This window comes from Electrona antarctica (genome assembly GCF_951216825.1).
Source record: "Electrona antarctica genome assembly, chromosome: 19".
In the NCBI taxonomy this organism is placed as follows: domain Eukaryota; kingdom Metazoa; phylum Chordata; class Actinopteri; order Myctophiformes; family Myctophidae; genus Electrona; species Electrona antarctica.
Genome location: NC_136800.1, coordinates 8,527,548 through 8,540,231, shown reverse-complemented (window position 1 = coordinate 8,540,231; position 12,684 = coordinate 8,527,548). Strand labels below are relative to the sequence as shown.

Sequence of the window (12,684 nt, the reverse complement as noted above, 5' to 3'; positions counted from 1 at the left end):
AATTTGGCCTTTTTGGTTAAAACAATCTACTGTACATGAGCATGTAAAAATAACAAAGCTTAAAAACTTAAAAGTATGCTTTCTGGTTAGCAAATTAGTGTCAAAACAAAGTGCGAAAGTAAAATACAACAAAGTAATGCAATGCATATATGCTCCAAATAGGCTTCATCATCATCAAAACGTGCTTTTAAGATGTCATTGTGCATTCAATAATAACAGTATGGGGGAAACACTGCCACCTAGTGTACTGTGTTTATATGTATCATCAGTAGGTAACAGGCATATCAGAGCTTTTGTTCGTCAAGTGATAGAAAATATATTAATTAGGACACTGGGATTAATATCCCCCAATGTTAATTCCCTTTGATCTTGATCATTACGAATTAAAAAACGGATTCTTCAAATGCAAGCAAGCCATTGCAAGACACTGCACCAGCTTCAGAGCACTGAACACTGATTGTTACATTTAAAAACGAAATGACGAGCAAATTTACACCGTTGCCGTTTCCTATGTACAAAACCGAAAGCTATCGATGCAAACGTTAGACAATAGTGTTTAGTACTTCCCACAGGCTAGTTACAATAGCTAACTAGGCTATTATTATGACTTTCCACAGATGCAACGTCCCGATATCTCCCTAGAACCGCCCCTGATATGTTGATGCACTGAAATAAATGTACACCTGCACTATTTTTTACACTAAAAACACTTTCTCCAAACAGTATAGCAGCATAACACTGTGGCTGTACCAACAAAACGCTGTGCAAAACAACGAGGAATGTATAGCCTTGTTCTTCTGAAGAAATGAAATAATACAATTATATAAAAATGACCATATCGCATTTTCCTTTTCTTTTTCTTTTGATGTTTCCCTTTTTTCCTCCCACTTTTGTCGTTATATCAATTCCCAATTGTCCTCCCAAATGCAGTCCTGTCACTGCTAAGCCCTACCGTCCATACATACAGTCCTGTCACTGCTAAGCCCTACCGTCCATACAGTCCTGTCACTGCTAAGCCCTACCGTCCATACATATCGTCTCTGTCGGAAGGAAACCTACAGTTGGGTGCCACCGATATTGCCCCTTATCATATGACCCATTTAGTCCTGACCTCAAAATTAAAAAAAAATCCTTCTAAATCCTCCAGTTTTCTGAAATAAATATTTTCACGATTTTTCAAAAATAGCAGACCTACAAGCTCGTAGCGCGCCACTCGGTGGCGCGCTACGAGCTTGTAGATCTGCTATTTTTCAATAGCTAAATTATAACAATGTTTAAAACACCAAAAGCGGTTCCCGCCCAAAATGGGTTAACTGTCCTTTTGCGCAGATCACACAAACCTCAGCAAAAAGAAAAGGACAATATCGATGGCCTCCAACTGTAGCTCTTTGCACCATTCAAATTCAGAAATATCGAAATAAACACAACGTTAGAATAAGGAGATAAGAGGTTTCTGGCCCCGACAGCAACAACGATATGGAGTCAGCAGCCACTGCTCTTCACCCGACAGTGAGGCGTTCCACCAGGAGGACGTGACGTGAGCAGAAGAACATGCCATTCCTCTCAGTTCCACTCGCCTGCTGAACTGCCAACCGTCGTAGGAGTAACTAGTCCAGTAGGCTGGCCCAGCCCGTGTGATTTCTGGTCTAGAGGGGGGCGGCTGCCGGTCGAAAACAGATGGTGGATCCTATTGGATCACCGCTCTGAGTGCCCGCCCACCTCCTCCCCTACCTGGTAGAAAACAGCGGAGTACACTGACGTCACCAAATTTGGAGCGACACCCCTCTGCACTCTTGTGAAATACAAGTTGGCTCCCACTTCCAGATTTTCCAATGGGTTTCCCAAGCTTTACTTTTTGAGCCGAATGCGAACGAAAATAAAAGCCTGGGTACCGAGGCTACTAGTCCAGCGACAGAGATCACCCTCTCCCCTACCGGCTTCCCACCCTCTATCAAACGCGACAAATGTTGTCCACCGCCCGCATACACCGTGGAGGATCCAAAGCCCAGTCTCTCTCCCACAGTGGTGGGCAGGAACTTTACCCCCCGCGCCACCCGGACGCCGCCCTGCAGGAACTTTACCCCCCGCGCCACCCGGACGCCCCCTGCACTTTTTTTCTTCTTCTCACGCAGCAAATTCCCAAGTGACACTTTAACTGAGTGTTAAATAATAGGAACATGGACTTGTAAGGTAAAAGGAAGGCACCATCGTTGTACATTACACTGCAGTAAAGCATCGATTCCGCAAATCAACTCCTACAATCACTCCGAACAAAGGAACTGTGACATCGGTGGGAATAAAAGAAAAGAACAACCAGCATGAGAAGTGTTCATGAAAAGAAACAAATCCAAAGTAAGAATCGGCAAGCCAATCGTACGGTAAAACCCACAGAGGTTGTTGAATTATCACAGGGTTATATCCATTAGTTATCCTACAGATGGGGACGTTGGTAGCTTCGGATCCAGACTGCTCGCTACGTTCAGCCTCTTTTTTCTTTCACACTTCGCTTCACAGAGGGAGACAAAAAAAACGAACGTAGCGAATCAGGTTGGATTCCAGGCTAGAACGAAGGTGCCACTGATGTATCATATGTACTGTGTGTGTGTGTGTGTGTGTGTGTGTGTGTGTGTGTGTGTGTGTGTGTGTGTGTGTGTGTGTGTGTGTGTGTGTGTGTGTGTGTGTGTGCGTGTGTGTTTTATTTGTGTGAGTCAGTGCTTAGCAGGCTGTGTGTGGGTGCAGACAGTGGTGTGTGTGATGCCTCTAGTCTATGTTGTGATGTGTGATTCAGGGCCTATATGTTGCAGGGTGTTTATGGCAGGTTGCGTGAGTGTGTGTGTGTGCGTGTGTGTGTGCGTGTGATGCGTGTGTGATGCGCGCGCGTGCGCGTGAGGGTTAAGGTTTGTGCGTCCACAGCGTGACGGTGCGGTCAGCAGAGGAGGACAGGAAGGACAGGTCATGCGTGTGCCATCGACACTGGATGACCTTGTCACCGTGCTCTCCCACCACGGTCTGGGGCAGCGTCTTGGTCAGGTCACCTGCAACATACAAACACATGACATGGTACATGGTGCGTTTAATATAATGGCGATTTTATCCAAAGAGCTTTACATAGGTTGTGCATTGCATTCACTCATTCACACACACACTCATACGCCGATGGCGGAGGAAACCATGCAAGGCACCAACCTGCACGTTGGGAGCAATTAGGGGTTCAGACAGAGTCTTGCTCAAGTACACTTCGACATTAACTCTGGGGGGGGAGTACTTATTGTGCCGAATGTCTCATTTCACAAGTTTTCAAATGTATAAAATGTGTTAAAAATCCTAGATTTTCAAATGCCCCAAATACATACGGGGGGGAGGGGGGGGGGGGGGTGTAACTAGTAACTGAAGTTTTCAAATAATTGTAGTGGAGTAAAAGTACAATATTTTCCTTCGAGTTGTAGTGGAGTAGAAGTAAAAGTACTGAAAACAGGAAAATGTACTTTAGTAAAGTAAAAAATACCTCAACATTGTACATACTGCTTGAGTAAATGTACTTAGTTACTTTTACACCACCAGATACGGGCCCTGTCCTCACCTTGAAGGTTGCTGACCATGACCTTGGTGTCGTAGGAACCAGTGAGCAGGTAGTGCGCTCCGGGGGAGAACCTTACGGAGCGCACGTCGCTGCTGTGCGGCCGGTACATCTGGACCATGCGTCCCCCTCTGATGTCGTACAGCATGCAGCCACTGTCCTCCTGGCCCGTCGCCAGGAGGCGGCCGCTAGGGTCCACCGCCACCGAGGCCACTGGACTGCCTGTGTGTGTGTGTGTGTGGGGAGAGAGAGAGAGAGAGAGAGAGAGAGAGAGAGAGAGACAGAGAGAGAGAGAGAGAGAGAGAGAGAGAGAGAGAGAGAGAGAGAGAGAGAGAGAGAGACACAGAGAGAGAGAGAGAGACTGAACATCAACATTTCTTCTCTACAAGCTCACAGCATTGTGAGCATGAGTGTATCATATATATATATATATATATATATTGACCGAAAGTATAGCATCATTACATAACAATCAATTACAAATTCAATTTGGCAAAATATGGCAGTGGGTGTATTGTGTGTATGATTCGCCTTTTCCTATTGCTTTCCATATCCACTGGCACTGCAGGGATTGATTGGTCATGCCTGTTGCCTTGCCTGACACTATCAAGTGCTTGTGTTGTTATTTGCTGTTTCTAGAATGTGGCAGGTTTGTTTTTTCTTCACCCCTGTAACTCACATCTTAATTTGTTTATGATTATATACAAGTGAGAAGCCTCTCTGAGAGTAGCCTAAATGTTAGCCTCACAAAGTCTTTGGAAGGAATTAAAGTCAGTAGTCCCTGGAGGAGTTGTATCTTGAGTTCACCTTTACTGGGCCGGCAAACTCCACAACAGCGGCCGCACTTGATTATGGATTGCTACGTGATTGAAGACATCAAAGGTAATAATTTTAATTTTAATTTTTAAATTAATGGATTTTCATTGATTGTGCCCCATGTTGTCTGTGCTATGCTATGGCGTGTATCTTGCTTAATTTGGAAGCGAAGTTGAAACTAGCTGCTGTTGTGCACTCTGCAATATACTGTGTGTGTGTGCGTGTGCGTGTGCGTGCGTGCGTGTGTGTGTGTGTTTGCGTGCGCCCTGCGCTCACTTCAACACAGTATGGTGCTAGTAGGCTGGGAGAGTGTGTTGTAACTTGGCCTACTGTTGTTTTATGGTTGTTTGAACTGTCTCACTGTGGTTGTCAGCTTGTAGCAGGCCCCGCGCCACGGCTGTGGCAGAGGGGTCAATTCTGCCCCCTCAGTTTAAGTACATATTATGGAGTTGTGTCAGGCATGCCCAAATATGGAGTGGTGTGATGTCAGAATAGGCCAACTCCATATATGGACCCTGGGCAGGGGCCCTGTCCAGAGCCCGGGCAGAGGCCTTTTTGGGGCGGTTCTGGACAACCGTGGGTCCGACTGACTCGACACCGGGCACGCACTATACCTTGCATCTATGCAACTGTCATATTTACTGTACAAAAATTGCTTTTGAGTGCCATACTGTTATTGCGCAAAACAATTTGCTGTGATACAAATTACATCACACTTTCCACATTCACTGACCGCTCCCCTTTTCACTGCGCACACACACACACACACACACACACACACACACACACACACACACACACACACACACACACACACACACACACACACACACACACACACACACACACACACACACACACACACACACACACACACACACACAGAGGGCGCTGCAGACATTTGTCCGACGTACTAACAGTATGTTACAATACAGTACTTTACAGTTACACCACAATATGGTACAGTACAGTATGGTACGGTACAGTATAGTACTGTACAGTATGTATGGTACAGTACTGTACAAGATTGCGACAGCCGGTCGCATTTACTATGACATCAGTGATCTCCATCCCTGATGATGTCACGTGTTGTCACGAGACCTGGGCACCATATATGGGGGCTTTTCCCAAAAAAAATACAATTTCATAGTAAATTAACACACACACACACACACCAAGGTTAAATTGCTGGTGAACGTTACCTGAGCCATGGAAGGCAGTGCCCACCACTCGCACACAGCTGGGCACCCTGAGGTCCCAGAAACGCACCGTCTTGTCCTGGGAACCCGAGGCGATCATCCAGCCTCCCCACGTGAACAGAGACAGGATGTGACCTGCATGGAGAGCAACCACACAAATGATGACACTTCTCATCACGAGAGGAAACCCATATTCACCACTAAACTAACGGGAACATTGTTTTTTTTTCTCCAGGCATTCTGACATATTTTTTGTCAGAGCATTCCCTTTTTCCTCTCAAGAAATGTGAGGTAGAAAGCAAATGCGATGTTTCCTTATGGTCCACGCGTTTAAAACCGGTATCCGTCTCATTTTATATTTTTGCTATACATTATACCAGTAAGACGCCTGAGGGCGAGAAGCGTGCACTGGCCATATATGGAGGGTATCTTGATTCTTGAGTGTACAGGGTGTGATGAGATGAAGATATGGAATCTGGAATGTCAGAACAGGTCAGCTCCATATATGGAGATCTAAAGGTGGCAGTGGGGGCAGTATATTGAATGTACAGGGTTTGATGAGAGCCCAGGTAAGGCCGGGCCTTAATTTTCGGGCGTGTTGAGAACTCTGTGCACGCATCCACCTGGGTGACGTCAGACTGCTGGGCGAGTGCTGTCGCTTTTGGCATGGGATGAACTTTGACCAATAAATCACAATGACCTGGGCACCATATATGGGGGCTGATGTCACGTGATGTCACGATGACCTGGGGGCTTGCCTGGGGTGAGGGTGTTGCGACGGGGATTTGAGTTAGGTGACTTGACAGAATGACTGGGATTGTGGGTTAGGTGTCAAAAACGCAAGGTTTGATAGTTATGTGCGACCTCTGGTCGCAATAATGTATAGAGATAAATAGCTTTTACATCCACGGCACCCCTGAATTACATTGTTACTTTATGGCACCCTTTGTCATACTAACGGTACGTAAATATGTACTGTAAACCTTTCCTCCAAAGATACAGTATGTCACGAGGAAAACTGGAGAGAATCCATTAGGACAGACTGAAAATAACTTTTATACTTTAACCACTTAAACCCCAGCATTCCTATTCCGTGGGGAACATTCACCAAAAATAGCAGATCTACAAGCTCACAACACGCGTTGGGAGCTTGTAGATCTGCTATTTTTGGTGAAGCTTGGTGTACTGTAGGCTGAACAAGTACAGTTAAAGTATAGAGGGTCTGGTTAAACTGAAGCGATATTTATGAATTCTGAGGCGCCACCGGACTCTTTGTCACACACACTTTGAGAAGCCCCCGGTGAGTACGGAATCGCTTTCGCGTTTGAGTAAATGAGGGCGTGCAGACCCTGTCCCCTCTGACAGTTCACCTGTGTGTCCACTGAGGGCGTGCAGACCCTGTCCCCTCTGACAGACAGTTCACCTGTGTGTCCACTGAGGGCGTGCAGACCCTGTCCCCTCTGACAGACAGTTCACCTGTGTGTCCACTGAGGGCGTGCAGACCCTGTCCCCCTGTCCCCTCTGAGAGTTCACCTGTGCATCCACTGAGGGCGTGCAGACCCTGTCCCCCTGTCCCCCTGTCCCCTCTGACAGTTCACCTGTGTGTCCACTGAGGGCGTGCAGACCCTGTCCCCTCTGGCAGTCGGTAGTGTAGATGTTACAGTCTCCCGCTCCGGCGCTGATCAGGATGGCTCCTCCGCTCTCCGGACCCTCCATGAACGCCAGGTCCCTGATGGTGCCGTCGTGCATGCTGAACTCCAGGTCCGGGCCTTAGGAGGAGGAGGAGGAGGAGGGAGAACGACGGGAAGCAAGAGAAGCAAAGAAAGTATAACCCGTTAACTTGGATTTGACCCGGGGCGAGCGTTCTTGTATTCATATGAACCCTATCACACCCACTATTAATTGTATTCATAATAACTACTCACAATGACTACTGTAATTGCTCCTTGCTGAATCACACCCAACATGATCTGTTAATAACCAGTAAGACGCCCCACGCGACCTCGCCCTAAAGGGTGAGGTCGCGTGACGGCAGACCGCTGGGCGAGTGCTGGCGCTGTGGCATGGGGGGGGTCAGATCAACATATGAAATGTCAGAACAGGTCAGCTCCATATATTATGGAGATCTAAGGGTGGCAGCGGGGTCTTGAGTCTACAGGGTTTGATGAGGTCTGGCCATATATCGATCGCGTCTTGAGTGGCACGATGTGTTACGAGGCGTGTTGTCACGAGGCGTGATCCATATATGGAGGTGTGATGTCACGAGGCGTGTCCATATATGGAGGCATGACTGACCAACCAACCGACCGGCGGGAGATTCAGGTTTTCATAGTAAACTGCGACCTACGATCACATTAATACTGTAGGGCTTACAGTGTGCATTCGGATTACTACTCTTATTGCGCCTAGCCGAATCACACCCCCCACATCTGTTAGGATGCGTACCTGTGGCGTTGCAGGTCTCGGCGCTGAATGGCAGCACCTTGACGTATTTGTCGTTGGAGCCGGTGGCCAGCAGCTGTCCACAGTGGCTCCAGGCCACGCAGTAGATGGAACCCTTGTGGTGTTTGTTCCTCTTGAAACGAACCACCGGCTGCTTGGGCGGACTTGACCCGCTGGAGACGGGAAGAAAAGGCAAGAAACGGAGAGAATCAGTTCTTATCGTTGTTGTTGTTTTTTTGTGTAGGGTGTTTCATTATACACCAGTTTACAACCCCTGATTTAGCAGACACTCTTATCCAGAGCGATTTACAAAGTACAAGTGATACTACTTTACTGTTGTACCTGAAGGTTCAAAATAAAGATAATCAAATAAAAAAAATCAAATACTGACACCTGGTGTAATAGTTTGGATGAAAACTGTGGCTAGCAGAAAAGCGACTTGTTGTTGCTCAAGGTGCTTACCTTGTGTCCAGTGTGTCTGGGTAAGCGCACACGCGTAGGGTCTTGGTGTTGGAGCCCACGGCGTACAGCGCTCCTGACGGGTGGAAGGCCACAGCTCGGATGGCCTGGGTGTCCTCCAGCGTGTGCACCGGCACAAAGAGGTCTTTGGGCTTGTCGTCCTGAAGCGCAGACACAAACGCACGGGTTGAACGTGATTAGCAGCGTGATCTAGCTGGATATAATCTACATTGACCTCGACGCTATCATTATGCCAACAACTGCCTATATCTGTCTATGTCTGTCGATAACAAGATATTGGGAAAGGTTGACATTGTGTGTGTGTGTGTGTGTGTGCGTGTGTGTGTGTGTGTGCGTGAGTGTGTGTCCTCCGATACACATGACTTCATGTCAGGTGGGTTTCACGGGAGGGTGTAACACGTGCGGTGGAACATGCTTGTAAAAATCACACTGTGAAGTGAGGGACGCACAAAGCCAGGGCACACACAAAAACAGGTGTTGGAGGGGCCCCGCTGCCGTGCCCAAGTATGGAAATGCATGGCTGACGTCATCACGTCATCACGGCAACACCATGGCAAGATCATATAAAATGCATGGTCGGGAAGACATAAGGTAATTCTTTAAGCAGTTTTTTAAGTAATCAAATATAACCGTCTAAGCTGAAAATAACCCTCACATCCCAACATGTCCAAACCAAGAGTCTACTTTGACATCAGTGCCGGCAGCGCCCCCGTTGGCCGCATCGTCATGGAGCTGCGCGCCGACGTGGTCCCCAAGACGGCCGAGAACTTCCGCGCGCTGTGCACCGGCGAGAAGGACTTCGGCTACAAGGGCTCCACGTTCCACCGCATCATCACCGAGTTCATGTGCCAGGGCGGAGACTTCACCAAGCACGACGGCACCGGCGGCAAGTCCATCTACGGAACAAAGTTCCCCGACGAGAACTTCAAGCTGACGCACACGGGCCCCGGCGTCCTGTCCATGGCCAACGCCGGGCCCAACACCAACGGCTCGCAGTTCTTCATCTGCACCGCCAAGACCCCCTGGCTGGACGGGAAGCACGTGGTGTTCGGGAAGGTGGTGGAGGGGATGGACGTTGTGAAGAAGGTGGAGAGCTACGGCTCCAGGGAAGGGAAGACCTCAAAGACGATCACGGTCTCTGATTGTGGAGAGCTCTGAATGGGCCACTAACCCAAAGCATGGCCCCTACACTACATCCTTTTTCATATCAAGGAGCCCCAGTTTGATATGCATTAGACTAGAGAAGGGAAAGGGAGACCTGCTTAATCCTGTGAGGCCAATTCAGTTTCTAGCTTCACACAGCTGATTATAATAATATTAATATCTCTGACTTATATTGCGCCTTTTAAGAACTCAAAGTCGCTTTACATGGTTGAGGGGGAACAAAAAAAGGACTACGTTTATTAGGAAAAAACACAAAATAAAAGAGTCAGATCTTATCAAAACAATGGAACCAAACAAAAAAAGGGGTGAGCTGTTAGCTAGGGAAAGCAATATTGATTGTGGTTAAAGAATGGGATGAGGACTTTATGGTTGGGGGGTGAATTCCACAGGGAGGGAGCAGTAACAAAAAGAGAATTATCTATATCCCCAGGTTCGGTGTGTGGCACTGGGGTCAGGGGTCGGCCTCACCAGACCTGAGGGAGTGGGAGGGGACTTGTCGGAGAGGTACGGGGAACCAGTCCCTTGCAGGCAGTGAGGTATTCTGAAGTGGATTCTTGGTTTGCCAGCTAAGCCAGTGCAGTTCGTAGAGGACTGTGGTCTCTGGCGTGGGTACTGCTGAGCAGCAGACAGGCGGTTCTGCTCTGAACATATTTATTGGAGTTTATAGAGGACTTTGGAGGTGATGCTGTGCAGGACACTGCAGTAATAGAATCGATGTGATGGATGCATGATGAGTGTTCCAGCAGCAGACATTGACAGAGAGGGGCCGGAATGTGGGAAATTTGGTCTTGAGGTGGAAGAAGGCAGTTTTGGTGACCTGGTTTATGTGGGGGAGGAATGAAAGGGTGCGGTCGGGAATGATGCCACGGTTGTGGTATGCGTCGTTACGTCGCTATACCCTCATAACCCACCCACTTATACCCCTCACTAGCCCCTCCCCTACCCCTCACTAGCCCCTCCCCGTTCCAACATCCCTATCTGTTGACTGACCCATCCTCCTCCCTTTTGTTGTTGCATTAGTAACGATGCCTCATAAGTTTCTTTTGCATTACTTCTTTTTCTCCAAAACGTCCCATTTTTATTTAGTTTTTTGTTCAACTTCAAAAACTCATGATATGGTATTTTTACATAATTGTTTTTGAGCTCACTTCGGTGTAACTTTGTGTTTTTGAGTGGTGTAAACCACTCCAACAACTGGCTTTGTTTACGTGTCCACGTGTCCACGTGTTTGTTCGTACCAAAAAAATGAGCATGGTCACTCAGTTCACACGGGTGTGATTTCATTACGTCAGACATTACGTCAGACCACAGCTGATCATGCTATATAATACCTTACACCACTCAGTTCACACGGGTGTGATTTCTTTTCTATCTTTTGAGTGGTGCAAACCACTCCAACAACTGGCTTTGTACCCGTGTACACGTGTTCGTACCAAGAAAATGAGCATGGTTGCTATGGTTAGTGTGTGACGTCAGAGCACAGCTGATCAGGCTATATAAGACCTTGCACCACTCAGTTCACACGGGTGTGATTTTTTTTTGAGGTGCGCTAGCCCCTCCTATGCCCAACTTTCACAAATAACAATGATTTGAGCACGGAATGTGATGTATGGCAATAAGAGCGCCCCTCACTTCACACGAGTGTGATTATTTTATTAGAACAATGGCTTTCATTATAGCATGCTACCTTTCCAGGAATAGAAGTTTGTATTAGCTTAGCGATGATGTCACTGGTAGACAGGTTTCTGCATCTGAACTGTCCACAACGCTCCTCTGAGACGGAGCGAGTAGACAAAAATGGTACCACATTATCATGAGAATTAGTAGGGAGTAAGGACCAATTCTATTAGACAAACACCCTTCCATAAACAGCCCATAAAACAACAATTTAATTTAATATTTTCAAAAAGTACAGTATCGAAACAAAAGAGCTCCATAAGTAAACTGTTACTGTTAGTGTTAACTCAACTCGAAGACAGTTGCATTTGAACACCAGATAAACAGTTCAGGCCTGGGAGATGCAACAACAACAACACAAATATTTATTTGTTTTCTTTATTATATATTCAATATTATTTCTTTGTTTTTTCTTTATTTCTTTGGTTTCTTTTACAAATTATCTGTCAAAGCTTTGTAATTGGTCGTCTAGGTCTAGGGATCTGATACAACAACAACAAAAAAGGGAGATCTACAAACTTCTCATTGTTTATTTTTATTTATTTGTTTTCTTTATTATATATTAAATATTATTTTTGAGTGGTGTAAACCACTCCTACAACCGGCTTTGTTAGTTTACGTGTCTGTCTGTCTGTCTGTTCGTACCAAAAAATGAGCACGGTTGCTATGGTCACCCAGTTCACACGGGTGTGATTTCATTACGTCAGACATTACGTCAGACGACAGCTGATCAGTCTATATAAGACCTTACACCACTCAGTTCACACGGGTGTGATTTTTATATATTTTCTGTTTATTTTACAAATGATCTGTCAAAGCTTTGTAATTGGTGGTCTAGGTCTAGGAATCTGGATCGACCAGGCTCTATAATGAGCCCGAGTCAACAGCGAGTGTCTACAGCTGCGGTGGCCAAAGTACTCCACAAGAGGGACAGTCCCACGCAACCTGCTGCCCAAAAAACACATTCCATCCCCCCAAGTCCCCTGTCCTAACACGTCTGACAACAGCTAATTGTAGTTCCCATTTAAATAAAAAAGGCATGGAAATGAGTTTATGCCACAGACACCAGGTAAACCATTTTTAACAGAGGACAGGAATCCCAGTCCAAAATACAAGACCTCCAGGATGGGCTTGCAAAAAAGATGATACTTCAAGAAAGAAGGAATATAGGACTTCCGAATAAGTGTTCCATCAACTTAGGTAATAGTAGGAGGATTGTCCTGTTGCTCAACAACGTGTGTCTGTGGAGTGCGAAGTACAGTAGTCTGCCCGTGCCTCAGGTGATGCTCTCTCTTCAGGTACGCGTGGATATAATCTTCCACCAGCAGG

The 12,684-nt window shown here is 46.7% G+C and overlaps 3 protein-coding genes across 3 annotated transcripts in view; 1 reads left to right on the top strand and 2 right to left on the bottom strand.

The window, feature by feature from the left end:
- Positions 1-1,952: 1,952 nt before the first annotated feature.
- The window catches only part of wdr47a (WD repeat domain 47a), a 31,423-nt gene continuing 20,691 nt past the window's right edge, over positions 1,953-12,684 (bottom strand). Inside the window, exons 12-17 of the mRNA XM_079529450.1 lie at positions 8,497-8,654; positions 8,038-8,207; positions 7,191-7,361; positions 5,596-5,727; positions 3,581-3,799; positions 1,953-3,035 (exon numbers count right to left, since the gene is read on the bottom strand). Of these exons, the coding sequence (XP_079385576.1) occupies positions 2,893-3,035; positions 3,581-3,799; positions 5,596-5,727; positions 7,191-7,361; positions 8,038-8,207; positions 8,497-8,654 (993 nt within the window). The 3' untranslated portion in view covers positions 1,953-2,892. The remainder of the gene's footprint in view (positions 3,036-3,580; positions 3,800-5,595; positions 5,728-7,190; positions 7,362-8,037; positions 8,208-8,496; positions 8,655-12,684) is intronic.
- LOC306943233 (peptidyl-prolyl cis-trans isomerase-like) lies at positions 9,178-9,672 on the top strand (the record flags this gene model as incomplete). The annotated part of the gene is made up of 1 exon (XM_079529451.1): positions 9,178-9,672. The coding sequence occupies one exon, from the start codon at positions 9,178-9,180 to the stop codon at positions 9,670-9,672; it is 495 nt and encodes a 164-aa protein (XP_079385577.1).
- The window catches only part of LOC306943713 (phosphatidylinositol glycan anchor biosynthesis class U protein-like), a gene marked incomplete at both ends in the record, with an annotated part of 1,332 nt that continues 1,199 nt past the window's right edge, over positions 12,552-12,684 (bottom strand). Inside the window, one exon of the mRNA XM_079530242.1 lies at positions 12,552-12,684. This exon is cut by the window's right edge and continues 1,199 nt beyond it. Within this exon, the coding sequence (XP_079386368.1) occupies positions 12,552-12,684 (133 nt within the window).